The 18,931-nt window shown below is 35.0% G+C and overlaps 5 protein-coding genes across 6 annotated transcripts; 3 read left to right on the top strand and 2 right to left on the bottom strand.

Moving 5' to 3' along the window:
* LOC18605149 (60S ribosomal protein L7a-1) lies at positions 2,763-5,614 on the top strand. Its single transcript, XM_007037990.2, has 7 exons — positions 2,763-2,882; positions 3,480-3,527; positions 3,620-3,821; positions 4,549-4,718; positions 4,828-4,956; positions 5,042-5,134; positions 5,223-5,614. The coding sequence occupies exons 1-7, from the start codon at positions 2,880-2,882 to the stop codon at positions 5,352-5,354; spliced, it is 777 nt and encodes a 258-aa protein (XP_007038052.1). The 5' UTR covers positions 2,763-2,879; the 3' UTR covers positions 5,355-5,614.
* Positions 6,734-7,585, top strand: LOC18605148. The gene has a single exon (XM_018117095.1). The coding sequence runs from the start codon at positions 6,734-6,736 to the stop codon at positions 7,583-7,585; it is 852 nt and encodes a 283-aa protein (XP_017972584.1).
* On the bottom strand, positions 7,964-9,659 carry LOC18605147 (pentatricopeptide repeat-containing protein At5g66520). The gene has a single exon (XM_007037988.2). The coding sequence runs from the start codon at positions 9,644-9,646 to the stop codon at positions 8,123-8,125; it is 1,524 nt and encodes a 507-aa protein (XP_007038050.2). The 5' UTR covers positions 9,647-9,659; the 3' UTR covers positions 7,964-8,122.
* On the top strand, positions 10,588-14,047 carry LOC18605146 (SWI/SNF complex subunit SWI3A). The gene is made up of 7 exons (XM_007037983.2): positions 10,588-10,785; positions 10,906-11,426; positions 11,917-12,420; positions 12,697-12,866; positions 12,990-13,039; positions 13,329-13,492; positions 13,600-14,047. The coding sequence occupies exons 1-7, from the start codon at positions 10,605-10,607 to the stop codon at positions 13,795-13,797; spliced, it is 1,788 nt and encodes a 595-aa protein (XP_007038045.1). The 5' UTR covers positions 10,588-10,604; the 3' UTR covers positions 13,798-14,047.
* Positions 14,438-17,183, bottom strand: LOC18605145 (ACT domain-containing protein ACR6). 2 transcript variants are annotated; one of them, XM_018116837.1, is made up of 8 exons: positions 16,876-17,183; positions 16,701-16,746; positions 16,464-16,578; positions 16,314-16,381; positions 15,593-16,186; positions 15,392-15,496; positions 15,028-15,246; positions 14,438-14,887 (listed from the first exon to the last, which is right to left on the bottom strand). In XM_018116837.1, the coding sequence occupies exons 1-8, from the start codon at positions 16,920-16,922 to the stop codon at positions 14,855-14,857; spliced, it is 1,227 nt and encodes a 408-aa protein (XP_017972326.1). In that variant the 5' UTR covers positions 16,923-17,183; the 3' UTR covers positions 14,438-14,854. The 2 variants fall into 2 exon arrangements, with proteins under 2 accessions (XP_017972326.1, XP_017972325.1); XM_018116836.1 differs by having other exon boundaries at positions 14,438-15,246.

Raw genomic sequence — 18,931 nt, 5'->3', positions numbered from 1 at the left:
TTAAAAAATAAAGGTTTATTTGATTTTTTTAAATAATTTATAAACTTTTTCAAGTATTATGCCAACAATTAAATAAGTATCATATTATTAAAAGATTTGTTTACTTAAATATAAGAATCATTTGTAGTAAATCTACCATTCTTGTGATACTAGATTGATTTATGATAGATGTGTCAGAATTTGAATCCGATTGTTACTTGATATTTGAATTCACAAAAAGTAAGCAAAATAAAACACATGATAACAATGTTTATCAAACTCAAATAAGACACTGAAACTAAAAATACTAGTGTCAGTTGAGATGTTGAATATCATGATTTCAAAATATCCAAAGTTGAATGATGGATATCAACACGAGTTTGTAGTTAAATATTAAAAAATAAAAGTGAAACATAAAAAATATAAGATTGTAAGTTTATTAGTATAATATTTTTAATTACTCGAACAAATTGAATTGGTTAAGTACTTTGTCAAAATCTCTTGTCACTAAATATCATATGATGTTGACATGATATATTGATATATTGTAATTTACGATGATGTGACATGTTAATATGATATGATAACTTGATCATATGATATTTGTTACCTTTCATGTCAGTGCAATGAATGCATAAATTGACAAGTTGTATTTTTTTATTAATGGTAATTAGTCAATAATTAATCATAAAAACATATTTAATCTAAAATAATAATATAAATATTTAATTAAATGCAATAAAAGAATAATAATTTATTTATATTTTCCTAAATAATTCATAAGCTTTTCGAGCATTATGCTAAGAAAATTTTGATATTAATACTGAACAAGTATGATTAAAGCATTTTCTTATCATTAAGATGTATCATAAGCATAAACGGTATTATAAGAACAAAATGGAAGTTTGGGGTAAAAGGATTGGAATCTTGCTATCATCATCAACTTGGAACCAAAATAATTTTCAGCTGCATCCTTATAATGAACCAAAACCATACTTTAGAATCTAGAATTAAAGTATTATATATTGTTTGGGACAAGTAACAATAATACTTTTACTTTTTATTATTAATTTTACTTTTATAGTATTTTTTTATTAAAAAAACTAATATAAAATAGGTTAATATATTTATAATGTGTTTGGTTCGTGGAATAGAATAAAGTAGAAATGAAACTAATCATTTCATGGGAACATAATAAGAGATTAATAGCTATTATGTAATTTTTTTTTTTTAAATCAACTATTATGTAGTTTGGTTGATAGGAATGAAATATGATAAGAATTATAATTATAAATTATTTCAATGTTTTAGTTGGTAGGAATTAAAACATTAATATCATTATTTATTTTATTCTTTATTTTTAAAATGTTTAAAATTTAAATTTAAAATATTATTTTTTTATAGCTTATAATTAAAACTCAAACCTTTTTATTTCAAATTCATTTTATTTTCTTTCTTTTTGTTTGTTGACCATGAGCGGCATAAAGCAACGCCAATATGTGCTCATTGTGGTTGGATTTGATTAGAGAACGTCGAATTTAGCATTTTCACAGTGGAATCTGATGCTTTTACCCCCTGATTTGGCTAAGGAGCGTATATGGCCATAACAGCATGATTCCACTTGTCACTGCCACCGTTCTTTGCAGTGGAGGAAATTTAGTGAGAGAAAGATAGAGGCAGTTGGATAAAAAGAGTAAGAAATTACGAAAAATGAATAAATTGTATTATTATTATTATTATTATTTTTAAATTTATGAAAGACATTTTTATTTATTAACATTTGTAATCTATTCCTTAACTTTCAAAATGACTATCATTGACAATGATCATTCCTCGTAATCAAATAAAGTTTTAAAGAATGATTAGGAATAAAGGGAATGGAACTAAGCATGTTGTTAGTATCATTAGCTATCCAAATAAAACTCAATCTAGGATCTTAACATTGTGGGTGAAGGTCAGAAAATAATTTTTATTCATTAAATCAACTAATCACGTGCAAGCTTAAACCGCTAAAGGATTAAAAACAATACAAGTTTACGTATTTTTTTATATTTAAACAGTATGGAGACATGTAATATCCTAGCAAGATTGGGAAAAATAACAAACACAAAATTATTATTTCATGAAAACCTAATAATTCAATGGTATATTGTTTGAAAAAGTTTGTGTACTATTTAAAAAAATTTTATTTTTTATTGAGTTTAATCAAGTATTTGTCTTTTTATTTTAAGCAAATAAACTTTTATAATTAATCATTGACTAATTGTCATTGATAAAAATGTCACTTGTTATTTTATATTCACGCAGCGTTGATTTAGAATATAAAAAATACCATATAATCATATCATCACGTCATATCAGCTACCATGTCATCTTTTATTATGGCACTGTTAGAATATCACGTCAGCGTCACGCGGTATAAAATAACAAGTGATATTTTAATTAATAAAAATTAATCAATAATTAATTATAAATGTTTATTTAGTTTAAAATAAAATATAAATATTTAATTGAATGTAATAAAAGACTAAGAGTTTAGTCAAATTTTTTTAAATATTTTTAGGAGCTTCTTTAGATATTATGAATAATTTAAAACATATAAAAATTTTTAAATATGGACTCTGGATTTCTACATGAAAATTGATGGAGTAAAAACGATTTAGTGAAGAACTGGGCCCCCAAACTGGAGGTAAAGCCCAACTGTATCTTGCTCAGTGGTCAAGCCCAAGCAGCGCAAATGGCCGTAACCGATAAGAAAAAGGGCCAGCAATATATACCTACCCACTCTCTTATATAAAACCTAGTTGTTTCGGCTTAGCTTCTTCGTTTTTCCTAGGGTTTTCCTCCGCCGTTTCTCAGTTAACAACAAAGCTTGGAAGAAGCTTCAGGAGGCGCAGAAAATGGTACATCGGAAAACCCCACTCCAGATTTTCTTCTTCTCTTGATGTGTATCTAGGCAGTTGTCTCCTTTCAAACTGTCCCTAAAACTGGTCTTCCAGATCACTTAACTTTTTGTTTGTGTTATTTGTGTCCTTTGTAGTTTACTTGGTTTAGTTGGATTAATATTGTATGAAATCTAGCTAGAGAATTAGAACCTGAGAAACTTTGCTAGATGATATTTGTAAATTACTCGGCAAAAAATGATTTATTTAGTCAGGATCCCTTTCAGTAGAAATGATCAGATACATGGCGGTTTTTGTCATAATGTAGTGAAAAGTGATTACATTGAAAGATTATCATAATTTTTAGTTTAGCTAAAAGGACTAATGTTTGTGTTGCTCAAAGAGTTTTAAAGAAGTTTTGGGACTTTTGGTCCTTCGAAGGAAATTGTCCCTGTAGATAACGAGTTCCCAAAATAGAAAAGGAGACGTTGATTTGTTAGAGTCTCATATATTTAGTGACTAGTGATTTAACTTTAGTGTAAACCTAGTGACTGGATTGATGGAATTGTTTACAAGGGTTCATCTTTTTGTTTTTTATTCACTTTTTGTTCAATGCAGGGCCCAAAGAGAGGTGGAAAGGTGGCTGCACCAGCCAAGAAGAAACAAGTAATTTTCATTACTTTCTTAATCCCCTGAACCCATCAATTAAGTTTATTGTGGTCTCACCATCTGTTTATCCTTTTGATTTTGGAAATTAGGAGAAGGTTGCCAATCCATTGTTTGAGAAGCGTCCAAAGCAGTTTGGTATTGGGGGGGCTTTACCTCCTAAGAAGGATCTGCACCGATTTGTGAAGTGGCCTAAGGTTGTTCGCATTCAAAGGAAGAAGAGGATCCTTAAGCAGAGGTTGAAGGTCCCACCAGCTTTGAACCAGTTTACCAAGACCCTTGATAAGAACCTTGGTATGCGTTGAAATCTTTGCATACTTGTTTCTACTTATGTATTGAGGATTCACAAAATTTATTTTGAGCAAATTTTAAATTTCTCAAGGGTTATTTTGTCTACCCTTTGACTAGTGGTTGTTGTTTTGGTTAAATAGCACATTGTGTGAGAGAATGGAATCTATCAGATTTCTATATTTCCATTTTCGTGTGTGTTCCTGTTAACTTAGCATAGGTGTTTGCTGTATGATTATGACTGAGGAATTGAATTTTTTAATTGAATATGCTACTGTAAATGTATAATATGTTTTCTGTTCTTTCTCCTATTAATTAGTCTAGTTGACAATAGAAAAGGAATAATTGTTATTGTGAACATGGGGCACTGCTAAAAGAATTGCCACATTGAAGACATGGTAAAGTTGGCTTGCTGAAGTTTGTAGTTAGTTGTGGGAGATGAGGTAATTATGTAACCTATAATTTTGATTGTTCAAGTGTTGTGTCAACCCAAAATATTAAAGAAAGGGGTTTTGACTGCGTAATGGTTTGTCCAAATTATGTTCTAATTCTATCACTTCAATGTTTTTATACAGCGGCATTTGTTGTCATATCTTGTGGTATCCTGCATTCCTTGTTATTTTTGTAGCGTCTTCCATCTTTGTTTTATTCGTTCCACCTCTCTTGCTTCAAAACTCCATTTCCGTTCATAGTAATTGGAATTACAACTTGATTATTTAATTTCCTATTGCAGCAACAAGTCTGTTCAAGTTGCTCCTCAAGTACAGGCCAGAGGACAAGGCAGCCAAGAAGGAACGTCTCCTTAAAAAGGCCCAGGCTGAGGCTGAAGGAAAAGCTCCCGAGTCGAAGAAACCAATTGTTGTGAAATATGGACTTAATCATGTTACCTACCTTATTGAGCAGGTTGCCTTTCAGATTCTCCAGATTCATCAGTTTAGCCAGTGTGGTTCTGTGCATTATGTTTATTGGAAAGTTGTTAAAAGTAATGGGTTTTTTACAATGTGTGCTGCAGAACAAGGCACAATTAGTTGTTATTGCTCATGATGTGGATCCCATAGAGTTGGTAGTGTGGCTCCCTGCTTTGTGCAGAAAGATGGAGGTCCCTTACTGCATTGTCAAGGGGAAATCACGTTTAGGATCGGTAGTTGTCTTTCAGATATTTGTGCTTTTCTGCCAATTATAGAGTTAAGCAAGAAGGTTACTTATTGGTGTTTACACTACTGCAGATTGTCCACAAGAAAACTGCTGCTGTCTTGTGCTTGACCACAGTTAAGAATGAGGATAAGTTGGAGTTCAGCAAAATCCTTGAGGCCATCAAGGTAAAGATTACATCTGCAATTTTTTTTTTTTGTAATTAATTTCTGTCAAAATAATACATCATATGATTAACTTAAACTTGTGTCGCAGGCTAACTTCAATGATAAGTATGATGAGTACAGGAAGAAGTGGGGAGGTGGTATTATGGGCTCCAAGTCGCAGGCCAGAACCAAGGCAAAGGAGAAGCTTCTTGCAAAGGAAGCTGCACAGAGGATGACTTAGGAGAACCATTGTTTCCTTCCAGAGGCACCTTTAGTTGTGGTTTTTTTGTTATATTTTCTTGTTTGATTAAAATTGTCCTGTGTAGTCAGCTGCAAAAACTTTTGACTCGTTTCACTATTTTCTAGAGGAATATTTATATCTTTTCCAGTTGAACTTTTAAAGTACTACCTCGTAGCTGCTGTCTGTGGTGAAATTTTGTGTCTTTGTAATGAATTTATATCAATGATGAGCGTCATTGTTACTACTGACGATTAAAGATAGATTACATAGTTACTGCCTTGTGGTTGGTTGAATAAGCAATTTCTACATTTACAGCGGAATGGAAATATCTATTTCCCTTATTTTTAAATTTTTACTAATGATTTGTATGCTTCAGGAATTGCCGTTCTTTGGAATGGTTATTTTTGAAGAAATCCAAAAGTACTATTAAGTTCGATTTATGAAAATGAAATAGTATAGGAATTGTAATTATAACTCAGATAAATTTTTAATACTTAAATATTTATATTTTAAAGGTTTTTTTAATTTAATTCTATTCAATTTAGTTTCTATGCTATAGATTTTTAGTCAATTTAATTTATATGATGTCAATGTTTTTTTTGAAAATTTTTTTTACACCAAAAGTGTCATGTAAGCGTCACGATAGTGTCAACTCATTCCATGACGGCTTAAATTAGAAAAATTTTTAAAATTAAAGAATTAAATTATCTTAATTTTAAATATATAAATTAAACTGAATAAAATGTATGAATATAGAAATTTAATGAGTTGATGGGAATTTAGACCGCCGAATAATCCCAGGCTGAATTGAAAGCTTCTTTCATCTTGTGTGTTGTCTTTCATATTCATCAAAATAGTCAGGCATATGGAATGCAATTTTTGACGAACAGTTCTTCTCACTGAATAATAGCAGGCCAATGTTTTCCACCCTCCCACACGTCAAAAGATATAATCCTTTTTCATTCTACAGAATTATTTAATTTCTTGATGAAATAATCTTCAATAAATGGCGACATTGAAAATGAAGCGCAACCTTTTTAGCAGTCGAAAGAAAGAATGGAAAGAAGTTACCTTAATCTTATTGCCATGAGAATGCTTCTTGAATACTTTTTTCTCTGTTCCCTCATTTACTTCCGTCAACCATGATCACCAAAATCTTCAAATCAACAAAGCAGTTCATGCTGTCAATTTCAAAATTATTACCTTTTGTATAACTCATTAGCATCAAATCAGATCTTGAATGATCTCTCAAATCATGCCAAAAACACCTCCTGCCCTTTATAAACAGAAACCATGCGCTAAACCTTTTCCCCTTTCCACCCTTCAACCACACACTCCTTCGATCATCTTTTTTTGTTTTTTTTGCACTCCCATTAGGCATGGCCATGGCATCTCCAAATGAGAGCCCAAAACGAGGCTGCCCTTGTCCTGGCGATAACCTAGCAGGCCCTGATCGACTCCGAAGCCCGAGGTTTGCTTTCAATGTCCCTCCCTCTTCACCAAGCTTCCACTACCAGGACCGGCCACTTACTCCCCCACCCATGTTTCGAAATGCAGTGCTGGGAGAGCATCGAAGGCGACATTTCCAGAATAATAATTACACCGCAAACAGCACCACCACCACTACTTCTTCCCATCCAAAAGTCCAAATTTGTTTGATTGGTGCCGTTATGTTTTTCTCCATTCTTACCGTCATTGGTATCCCAATCATGCTGTTCTATGTTTTTGGACCACATTCTCCTTCCTTCTCTGTTGAACAAGTTTTCTTTTACTACCCTATCTTTTACAGCTCCCCTACAAGGTTCTCGTCTTTGTTTAATATCACCATGAAAGTGAACAATCCCGCCAGGCACATCGGTCTTTTCTATGAACATGATAACTCCATTGTTGCTAGTTATTATGGCATTCGCTTGTGCAGCGGTGAGATTCCACCTTTCTTCCAACCACCCAAGGACGAGATGTTGGTGCAATCTCCCTTGACGGGTCTTGGGGTGGTTTTGCCAGATGATGTAAACCAGAAACTGGAAAATGATCATAAAAAAGAAAGGGTGCCGCTGACTTTGAGTATGATGGGCATGGTCAGGTTTAAGATGGGTTCTGTCACGTCAAGAGCTTTGCTAAAGGTCTCTTGTGAGATGGTCTTGGACAACTTGATGACTTACACTCCCAATATCATTTCTAGTAGTTGTGATTCTGCTGCAGGATTTTGGTTTCCTACTATTAGAAACTAGTTCTAGTTGCTGAGCATTTAAATGGAGGGTTAAGGTGGCAATAAATACTGTTGGAAAGTAACTAATACTACTATTTATTATTTGGTAATTCAGTCGTTTATTCGAATTATTCTTCAATTGTAGCTACTTTTATTAATCAAACAACTGCTTTTGTTAATCATGAAACTAGTGGTTTTAACACTCATTTTATAATAATCAAATAGTGTTGGAATTGATTGTTTCTATAGCAGTTCCTTTTCTATATGAAGTTATTTCATCAAGCAGTGCTCGGCTCTTCAAAAGTTGGGTTTGAATCTTCTAGGATTCATACGTTGATAGAACAAAGGGTTTCTTTGATTATGTCCTAAGCAATTGTAAATAGTAAATTGTTCAATTCAATTTGAGAGTTAAGATTATTCATTCACACTACGTCCACCTACAAGCCGGCTACCATCTCAAACAAATCACAAGCGCTTGCAGATTGTTAACAAAAGGTTCATGAACGCAAACAATTTAACTAAAATTTAGATGCAATTAAGTGATTCTATGAACCTAACTTTATTCTTTTAAGGTTATGGCAACCTTTTCCAACATGTCATATATCTCTTCTGAACAGGGGTGCCTACCATCACCAACCATGAATTCATGGACAACATTATGCACTTCAATTAAGCTATGGCCGGGGTTCCTCACAATCTGTTTATGTTTCAGAACCTTTCTAATCCTAGCTACATCATCCCAACGTTTCTTTGCAGCATAAATATTCGATGTAAGAACATAGTTTCCATCATTAAACGGTTCCAGCACCATCAGCTGTTCCATTGCAGCCTCAGCTAGCTCAATATTGGCAGTAGCAGTACAGGCATTCAGCAAGGTTCCCCACAAAACTCCGTTAGGTTCCATTGGCATGTTTATTATAATCTCATAAGCCTCATTCAAGAGTTCTGCCCTGCATAAAAGGTCCACAAAGCATCCATAATGCTTGATGGTAGGCTCAATCTCATAAACCTTTCTCATTGATTGAAAAATCTCCTTTCCTTTCACCACCAACCCTGAATGACTACAAGCAGACAAAACCGCAATTAACGTGATCCCATCTGGTTTTATTCCGAACCCTTGCATCTCCATAAATCTGTCAATCGCTTCAATGCCATAACCATGCATTGCAAGTCCCCCGATCATAGCATTCCAAACATAGACACCTTTACAGGGCACAGTCTGAAAAACTTGAGAAGCCTTGTCAATGTGACCACATTTAGCATACATGTCAATGAGAGCAGCTCCAAGCTTTGGATTCAAAAATATTTTCTTCCTATCGGTATATTCATGCACCCATTTACCTATTTCCAAGGCTCCCAAATTAGCACAAGCTGAGAGTACACAAACCAAAGTCAATTCATTTATTTCAACCCCAGAATTCCTCATTTGGTAAAACAATTGAATCCCTTCTTTATACCTCTTTTGCTTCACATAACCTTTTATAATCCCAGTCCAAGTAACCACATTTTTCTCAGGCATCCTATCAAACAGCAACCGGGCAGATTCAACATCACCGACAGAACAATAAAACGTTATCAAAGAAGTTAAAAAATGAATCTCTGAGCTAAATCTTTTGTTTTTGACAACCAGGGAGTGGACTCCTTTTCCTTGTTTAAGACCATGGCAAGCCTTTAAAAGAAATGGGTAAGTAAAATTATCCGGGTTAAGGCCCCGGTATCTCATTTGGATATAAAGGTCAATTCCTTTATCGCCCAAGTTATTTGTTCCGTAGCCTTTTATCATGGTGTTGAACGCAAATGTCGAGGGCTCGGTTATTTGGTCGAGAACTAGGCGGGCGTAGGGGAGATGGGCAGAGCCAACCAAGGCTTGGATGAGTTTGGAAAGGTGAGTGTCGGCTTGGGGAAGTGTGGTTTTGATGATTTGGGCGTGGACCTGCTTGAATTGGATTAAATGGGTGCATTTCTTGAGGATTTGAAGATGGTTGGGTTTATTGGAGGTGAGTTTTTCCGGTTGTTTTGAATCTTTTGATGGGGCGGCAAGGTGAGCAGTAAGCTGACGGTCAGAAGCCGAAACCTTCAGCATCTGGGCATTGCGAGAAGCTGAAGAAGAGTTTTTGACTTTCTGCAACTTATCAAGAAATCATTGCCTGAAGCCTGGTCGTCCTAGAAGATTGGGCCTGACGTTTTAACCAAACCCAATTATCTGAACTTCCATGTCACAAGCCCAGTTGTTCAAAGTTCAAAAACAACTTCACTATCTTCTCTCTCATGCCTTTTCATATAGCCAATAATAAAGTTAGACATAACATTTAAATATATTTCTACATTATTTAAAAAATTTAATTTTTTTATTTTTTAGTATATTTAATTAAATTATTATATTTTTATTTTGATTCAAATAAATATTTATTATTAATAATTAATTAATTATCATTAATTAAAATATTACTTGTTAATTTATATCAACATGACAGTAATATAGTATTGATTTAAAGAGTAAAAAATATTATATGATTATATTATCATACTAAATTAATATATTATATAATTATCAATTATGATATGTCAACATGTCATATAATTATCAGTTATAATATATTAATATATTACATTAATGTCACGTAACATAAAATGATAAGTGATATTTCGATTAAGTTAATAATTAATTATAAAAATTTATTTAATTCAAAATAAAAATATAAAAATATATTTAATTTAAAACAAAAATATTATAACTTGATTCAACGTAATAAAAATATAAAAATTTATTAAAATTTTTTAAATAATTTAAAATTTTTTAAAATATTATATCATAAAATTTCAAGAAAAGCAATGTATTGTAACTCCGTATCTTTTTCTCTCATCCCTTTTAATCCAATAAGATGAATTTTTACTTTTATACGTTTGAGTATGTACCAGTCAGTTAGTGTAAAAGAAAAAAACACAAGATAGTATATATGTGGCCTTCAGAAAATGCCACGTACTCTGCAGGCGAGATTCTCATTGGTCAGTGACTTGAATGTGTCCGTTCCTTTGTCGCAATGGCAATCCCATTCTTGCCCAGTATTAACATAGCAAATCCTGAATCGGACCCAAAACGACATAAATCCAAACTCGCCAAGGACCCGGGAATGGAGAACAACACTCGCCACGATCCGAATCCGGAGTCAACTCGACCCGAGGAACCAGAGCTCGACCTCTACACAATCCCAAGCTATTCCAGTAAGTCTCTCCTTAATTAATTAATTCTCTTCCCGAACCCAAAAAAAAAGAAAAAGAACCCCAATTCCAATCCCCCTTCTTTTTTTAATCTTTTTCCCATTAATTTCTTCTTCTTCGTAGGTTGGTTTGCTTGGAACGATATCCACGAAACAGAGAGGCAAGCATTGAAAGAATTCTTCGAAGGAAGCTCAATCTCAAGAACCCCCAAAATCTACAAAGAGTACAGAGATTTCATCATCAACAAATACAGGGAAGACCCTTCGCGGCGCCTCACTTTCACCGAAATCCGTAAATCCCTCGTCGGTGACGTCACCTTGCTACACAAGGTTTTCATCTTCTTGGAAACCTGGGGTTTGATCAACTTCGTCTCTCCGCCGCGACCCCACGAAGGTTCCGAGAAGGATGATACGGTTCGGGTCGAAGACGGGGCTCCGAATGGGGTGCGGGTCGTGGCCACTCCCAATTCGTTGCGGCCGCTGTCTGCGCCGGTTGTTAAAGGGAAGAGCAGTGATGGTGGGGCTGGGGAGGGTGTACTCAAGTTGCCGCCTCTGGCATCGTATTCGGATGTCTTTGGTGATTTGAAGCGGCTACGTTGTGGTAACTGTGGAGATTGTGATTCTGAATACTATGAATATAATAAGGTAATTATTTCTTCTTCTTTTATCTTTAATGATTGGTTTCGTGTTTAATTTTAGCTTGGAATTGTTTAATGTTTGAATTATCACAATGAATAATCAATGTTTTTGGGAATTTTGTCTTTAGAATTAGATATATGGGTTCTCCAAGCAAATTTTTTTCTATGTATTATACATTTTTCTTGTTCTAATGCTCGACTTTATCAAGCTTTTGTTAGTTGGATTAATTAGCTGGAAAAAGATATTTTAATTAGCTGTACAAAACTTAAAGCATGTAGTTGACTTGATCTGCTGCCGAGTTGGGTGATATGTGCAGTTTAAATGTATCGTACACTTGGAAATGGTTACCCATAACTTTTGCATCCTTAAGCAATAGACCCATGCTGCTTAGTAAGATTAATTACCTTCTTTAAAAGGGTTTTATCTATCCTTTTATTTTGTTTTTTTTTTTTGCCCTTTGTGTTTTTTAGTAAATTACTAAGTATCACGTCTGCAGGATCATTTCGTAGTTTGTGTCAAATGCTTCAAAAGTGGAAATTATGGAGAGAATAAATCTATGGATGATTTCAATTTGAAAAATGGCAGTGGGAACAGTGCTACCAATGGAGCTGTGTGGACTGAAGCAGAAACTCTACTTCTTTTGGAATCTGTTTTGAAACATGGGGATGACTGGGATCTTGTTGCTCAAGATGTTCAAACCAAGTCTAAACTTGACTGTATTACAAAGCTCATTGAGCTGCCTTTTGGGGAGTCTTTGATAGATTCTGTTAATGGAAGGGCCAATTCCAGTGGCCCCAGTATGAACATGAATAGTGTAAAACCAGTTCCTGTTCCATCTGAGCATCAAGAGAATATTAGAAATGAGGATCAAGGGCCAAATCTAGGTCATGACGACACAAATGAGAATGAACAAAATGGGGATTCTGAGAATGAAGAGCCTCCTTTGAAGAAAAAACGCACTGCTTCCATTTCTGATGCTGATAGTTCTCTCATGAAGCAGGTAAGACCGTAAGAGTCTTAGGAATTAGGATCTTAATTTTTAGAAATTCGTAGCAGGCTGTCTTACTAACATATGATGCCTTCTTTTCATCTGACTTTGTGCTTTTCTCATCAATTTTAAGTTTGTGGCATACATAAGCAGCACACAAGTACTTTCAGTAATTCATAATTACTAGTTCTAAAGAATTCTTCAACAATTTTTGTGATTGTTATGAAGTGAATTTTGATATACAGTGCATTCCCACTATTTATCGCAGTATTGAATTTTTTGCTATAGGTTGCTCTGATCTCAACCATGGTCGGGCCGCAAATCACTGCTGCTGCAGCTGAGGCTGCAGTTGCAGTACTTGCTGAGGAAATGGCATGTCCAAGGGAAATATTTGATGGTGATGAGATTAATTTAACCAATGGGTTGCCATCTCCTACTTCGATTGGTCAGCCAGAAAGGTTGTTTTAAAGTTAATAATAATTGTTACGCTTATATTGCTTTCCTTATGGTCCTAAATTTCGTCTTTAGCTTTTGCATTATTTTGATGGTTTTTGAAGCTTTCTTTCTCATATATGTTTTAGAGCCTATCATGATGAAGAGTCAGAGATGAAGGAGAGGGCCAGTCCATCAGGTATATATACACTTAGATACAGTCATGCAAAATAATTTGTGCATTTGGCTTTTTTGACACAGGTACCAAATTATGGGATTAAAACTAGATGGTATTCATGTGGCTTCTGCTGAATTCTTGGCCAGCTATTTCTATTTGATATCTTATTGAGTTTTCATTTGGTTTATCACTTGAGCATGTAAACATCAAATATTTGGTATTTCCATGGTTTTGGTGTGTGCTTCCTATTTGATAATTTGCTTGTTTATAGTTGGAGTCTTTCATTGCTAATCATCATATACTCTTGCAGAAACTCAAGAGACATCTCCAAAGAAGAATGATGTGCCTCTACCTTTGCGAATTAGAGCAGCAGTTGCGACTGGTCTGGGAGCTGCTGCTGCTCATGCAAAATTATTGGCTGAGCATGAAGAGAGGGAGATTGAACATTTAGTTGCAACCATAATCGAGGCACAAGTGGGTTGAAGTTATCTATTTCAGTTTCAGAGTTTACTTTGTTTATTATGAAGCTATCCATTTTATCAGTAAGCAGTGGCTAATGTTTGTCATTTCCATGAATACAGTTGAAGAAATTGCACTCTAAAATCAAGCATTGTGAAGATGCAGAGCTGCTAATGAAGAAGGAATATGCTGCAATTGAGGATCTAAGAGAGTATATCATAGGGGAGCGGATTAATATCTTACGAAGGACATTTACTACTGGTATACCTAAATTGCGAGTGCACACTTCTGTACAATCACAAACAGCCAACTTAAGTTAATGAGTTGTAGATCAATGTAAAGTAGAACAACAGATCCGATTGACATCAAAATTTAGGATTTCAATTAGATGCTTTATTATTATTATTATTTTTTTTTTTTTTGAGAACCTCCTTTAGGTATCCGTGCATTTACTTCTCTCTCCTTTATTTTTCCTAATTGGAATTAGGTTTATTAAACAACAGCATTTGTAACCTTGGTTGCTTATGTACCAATTGGAGTTTTAATTGGAATTCATTGATTGATGCATAATTTGGTTTTAGAAATATTTATGAATAGTTATTGTTATTTATGTTAACAATGTTTTGTGAAAATATATAAATAATGGTAATTAATTTGAAACTTGGATTCGTAAGTTCAAAATATATACTTTGGGTTAACATTATTGTTAACAATTGATTTATTATGATATTTTTTTAATTTAAATTTAGAATATATCAAACCTGTTAAGTATCAGGAGTATGATACACCTGCAAAATAGGGAATGTCATTAACAATCAATGGTGACAGTGGAGTTAAATATTCTCAACAAAGAAGAGCCATAAAACCTGTTCAAAACTGAATATACTTCAAGACAAATTAAGGAATAAGATTGCAACATTGTGTGGAAATTAAATTGTTCTAAACTTTGTACACAGTTCATGCTACTTAATATGGCTTTGATTTTTTACATTATGCGTGCAAAAATTTGTACAACATTCTTTGGTTTTGTAAACCATCTTGTCTAAAATATTTGCCAATGTTCTTTTGTCGAACATAAACAAAATAGCAAATGAGAAAGGAATTACTCCAAGGGCACTATGAATAGTCATTGTTCCTATGTGTTTTGCTAAAACGTATATTTGCATTTTCCAATCTTGAACGCTCAAATTCTGTACAAACTTTTCATTGAAACAGCAGATTGGATATAATCTTACCTGCCTTCATTTGTAAACCGAGCAACTTACATCAATTATGTACAATTTACATACAAAACCTCCATGGAACAGGAGCCAGCGCTCCCTTTTCCCCCTTTTTTGCTCTTTTTACTGTTGGAGGTGACGTCTTCAGTGTATTTTCTCAAGGAAGCACTCCGCTGTTCCCTTGCAAAAACTATTAGGGAACAGATATTATGAGCACGATTTGATGAGTTTAAAGTTTTGGAAACTTCTTCCTTTAAACAAGTTCCCAAAGAGGAAACTTCTTGCTGTCTCCTTGGGAAGTTTCGGAGATAGGAAGGAATTCCCTTTTACCTGAAGATTGGCTTGTCCTATCTGATGCTGGATCAAATCCACAGTTTTGGCATCAACAGGATTACCAGAGACATCGGTCACAAAGAAAGTGTCTTTTGCTTTCCCACCCTTGGTGGATATTTCTGCTCTTCTGATGCACAAACCGTTTTCACGAAATATCCTTGTAATATCTGAAAGGAGTCCAAACCGATCATCTGTAAAGAGTTCCAATTCCAGACCCTGTCAAAGAGCATTTGTCAATGAAAGTTTTCCATTTATGTTACGAATTAAGAGCATGGAGCCTGATTTGAGGGAATAAAATAAAGGGGAAAACGAAGAAACAAACAAGGTAGTTAAAAAGAACAAAACAAAAAAAAAAAAACACCTCTTGAGCTCGCCTCTCTATGGCTGCTTCAAGACACTCTACAACTCGTTGTTGCTCAGCTTCTGAGCTTATAGGGAATCCATCAACATGCCTGATATAGTATTCCTACAATAAGTGTTTTGCTCTATTAGTTTTTTCAGATCATTTAAATTCACTCCAGATTTCATGATAACCTTTGATTTGTTAATTGTGCTTTCGAACCTGATAGGCTTCCATTCTTCCTGTGATGACTGTTCCATGGAAAACCACATATTCCATGTCTGTGAGAGTGCAAATAGTGTCGAACAATAGCTTTGGTCGATCCAGGGACCTTATGGTCACTACTGTATAGTCTCTGTCACTGCAATCCTGCACGGTTACATGGGGTTTTGCACTTTCAAACTTGACATTCTCAGGCCTCTCAAAATCCCTGTCAGCAAACAGCATCTGATGCAATCTTCTCGCTCTGTGCATTACCCCAGAAGAGGAAATAGACATTCTTGGCGTCCTAAAATCACTGTTGCCCTTCATGACATTGAAGAGGAGTTCCTTGATTATTGAAAGTTTTTTCGGGTCTTCAATTGCATGCCCTGTTGACTGGTCTGTGACATAGATAACGGCTGCAGCTCTAGCATTATGTGTCCAAATCTCAGCATTCACCACATTGCACCCTAGGTCTGCTAGGACTGCAGAGACCTCTGATACAAGCCCTGGCCTGTCACTGCCTGTTAGTTCTATTGAAGTATGCTCTTTAGAAGGAATTACCCCAACAGAGCTCCTCAATGAATTTAAGAAATGGACTTTCGTTTCAAGAGTCTGCAGAGTCGAAAAAACAAGAATTGTGAAAAAAAAATTCAAGTAGTCCTTCACAGCGAATTCGAAAAGAATATGAAAACTTGTCAGAATACTATTAGCAGGGATCATACTTTCTGTAATCGCTTACCTTCTGTATATAACTGAGGGTCCTTTCATTTCTGATTTTGTTTCCTTCATAATCTGTAACATAGAACACTGAAAAAACAAATTTGATACAATTAGAACACTTAATGGAAAATATAATAACAAGGCTTTAGATAAACATTTAGAAACATACCGTCCATAAACCATCCTGCATCAGATGATATATATGCTTTTGTTACAACAAGGTTCAGGTCCGCAAGAACCTGGACAACTTCAAGGAGAATACCATGTCTATTGACACTATCAACCTAAAAGTACGAAAAGAGTGAAAAAAAAATTCAGGTAGGCTTCCAGCCAGCACAAAATCAACTTTCAGGCTTATTTTCTCAGAAACTGCATATTTTAATTGGGAAATGAGAAAAGCTTTTACCTGTATAACGGTAGCATGCTCACAAGCGTCATTGTCAACAACAACTCTGCAAACATGAAACTCAACTCAAGACATGTGGAAAGGAAAAAAAAAGATAAAAAATAAATAAAAATTGAATTCTTTCTCCAAAACACAACCAAGAAAGGGTATGGAACTCCATATCTCATTTAAATACCTTGGTGGGTTGATTCTTCTAATAAGCTTCGCAAATTCATCATCCATTTTCTCTTTGTGTTCTTAAAACCTCCAAAACGAAGAATAAAAGGGTAAAGAAGAAACAGCAATAAATTACATTGGGGAGGAAGGGAGAGTGTGTGAGAAAAAACAGAGTGTAGTTCCCAGGCCAGGCGTTTATAAACCGAAACAGAGGAGGCGGTTAATTTGCGAAGAAGCTAATGTACAAAGGGCGTGTGTCAACTGGTGATTGGTTAAGGTAACAGTTAAAGACGTTTCTTGGGATAATCAAGAAGGAGCAGTCCTTCCCCCCCCCCCCCCCCCCGCCCTCTCTCTCTCTCTCCCTCCAATCTAATTCTTTGGGTGAAATGAAAACAGCCACCACCTTTTTCATCGAATAAGAGTCCGTACCGTGCGCGGGAAGGCTCAGTCCACGTGACAATGAGAGGAATTACGTCGCATCATTCATCGCAATTGTCACATGCCATGTGCTGTCGTCGCCTGACGTTGGTCACGGTGGCAACGGGTTAACAGTAATGAACTTGAACTTAACAAATTAAATCTTTACTTATCTTTTATGAAAGTAAAAAAATGTAATAGGTGAGCGTGAATGAAGACCAAGTTATTGCTTTTATTGAATTGAAAAGAAAGGTGCAACTGCTGATGGTTAGATTGGTTGGATAATACTTTGGAGATTATCTAAATGCCACTTCTAAAAGTGGATAAGGCTGTTAATCGGATAGGATGTTTAAGGTGAGACCATGTAGAAAGCAAAAGAGAATGTTGGATCGGTTAATTTAGGTACAAGCCAGCTGAAATTTAGACCAATAAACTCAATTTGCTTTCAAGGATAAACCCTGAAAGCAACTACAGTGATTGAGGGACAAAAACGTGGCAACATCTAAGCAGCGAAAGCTACATTATAGTACTTGTACTAAGGACAAAGCATCAATGTTGGAGCCTATTTCCATTTGGTAGGATACAAGAGACTTGGAGTAACTCGGAAGAAAACAAGAAAAATCTCGTCAAACTGGTTACCTTCCGGAAAAAGTTATAATACCAACTGGAACTTTCTTGAGAAGTTTCGCTTCTAAAGATTTTTACATGGATCTTATCTACATGATACATACAAGCCAAACAATTAGTACAACAACAAATCCTATTTCGTATCTATATCATATTTGCGGCCTTTTTTAGTTAAATCTTGAGAAGAGGTTTCAGTTGATTGTCAAACATCGTAATTCACTGCTTACATTTTCTTTGCTTAACACAAAACAAATTAAAATTTAGTTGACGAGGCAATAACACGATGATAACATTGGGCAGGAGGTGAGGTATGCTGCTGCTGCTGGCTTTATGAGATTTGGCATGCATACCACCAATTTGGGCAACAACATTTATGCTGCTGCGACAAGCAATAAACATATACCAAGCATGTTTCCGACCATAAAATCAGCAATTCATCATCCAATTGTCTATCACATAGGAAGCTAGCTCACAAAGCAAAAGAGTAGCTAGACTGGTCTAGGTATTGGAGGGGGAGAAATTAATAGATGCAAACTCACACAAGACTTTGGAACGGCCATTTTGGAGACCACAGCAGTAGATGTACTTGATCGTCCTTGGGAATAAAGAGGGGACCATTGGTGGCTCTTTCAGGAGTTGACATTCACATGGGCGGTTTGATTTGCCCCGCTGACTTTTGAGTGCTCAAACTCTGGACAGCATTATCTGTTTGCGCTTAAGGTGGCCTTTTGGTGTTTGCTTGGATTTTGGCTGCAGCATTAATATGCATCATGACTGGCTGCTTTGGGTTCAAATGTGTCTGGCTCATTGTTATTCTATTGTCACATTTTTAACAGACAAACATTGAGAGGATTGGGGGGTTTTCAGAATCTTTTATTTTTCAAACAGGATTTGTTAGCCTATCCTCTTATCGCATCTTACATGGATGTTTCTTAACTCACTCCTTTCAACCGAGAATGGAACAAGAAGTAAACACGTATACAAATATATAATTAACTGAAAAGAAAAAACAAATGGGGAACAAGCATCTG

This window comes from Theobroma cacao, chromosome 3 (assembly GCF_000208745.1).
Source record: "Theobroma cacao cultivar B97-61/B2 chromosome 3, Criollo_cocoa_genome_V2, whole genome shotgun sequence".
Taxonomy (NCBI): domain Eukaryota; kingdom Viridiplantae; phylum Streptophyta; class Magnoliopsida; order Malvales; family Malvaceae; genus Theobroma; species Theobroma cacao.
This window is presented reverse-complemented; position numbering and strand designations above follow the sequence as displayed.

What these genes read in the sequence shown, in the direction of transcription:
- LOC18605146 (XM_007037983.2), top strand. Translation starts at nt 10,605, where the DNA reads ATGGCAATCCCATTCTTGCCCAGTATTAACATAGCAAATCCTGAATCG. An exon ending in AATACTATGAATATAATAAG is followed by an intron (nt 11,427 to 11,916) that starts GTAATTATTTCT and finishes TCACGTCTGCAG; the next exon opens with GATCATTTCGTAGTTTGTGT. An exon ending in GGAGAGGGCCAGTCCATCAG is followed by an intron (nt 13,040 to 13,328) that starts GTATATATACAC and finishes ATACTCTTGCAG; the next exon opens with AAACTCAAGAGACATCTCCA.
- LOC18605148 (XM_018117095.1), top strand. Translation starts at nt 6,734, where the DNA reads ATGGCCATGGCATCTCCAAATGAGAGCCCAAAACGAGGCTGCCCTTGT.
- LOC18605149 (XM_007037990.2), top strand. An exon ending in CACCAGCCAAGAAGAAACAA is followed by an intron (nt 3,528 to 3,619) that starts GTAATTTTCATT and finishes TTTGGAAATTAG; the next exon opens with GAGAAGGTTGCCAATCCATT. An exon ending in AAATCCTTGAGGCCATCAAG is followed by an intron (nt 5,135 to 5,222) that starts GTAAAGATTACA and finishes CTTGTGTCGCAG; the next exon opens with GCTAACTTCAATGATAAGTA.
- LOC18605147 (XM_007037988.2), bottom strand. Translation starts at nt 9,646, where the DNA reads ATGCTGAAGGTTTCGGCTTCTGACCGTCAGCTTACTGCTCACCTTGCC.
- LOC18605145 (XM_018116836.1), bottom strand. Translation starts at nt 16,922, where the DNA reads ATGGATGATGAATTTGCGAAGCTTATTAGAAGAATCAACCCACCAAG. An exon ending in AGAAGAATCAACCCACCAAG is followed by an intron (nt 16,747 to 16,875) that starts GTATTTAAATGA and finishes TCATGTTTGCAG; the next exon opens with AGTTGTTGTTGACAATGACG. An exon ending in TGCAGGATGGTTTATGGACG is followed by an intron (nt 16,382 to 16,463) that starts GTATGTTTCTAA and finishes TTGTTTTTTCAG; the next exon opens with TGTTCTATGTTACAGATTAT.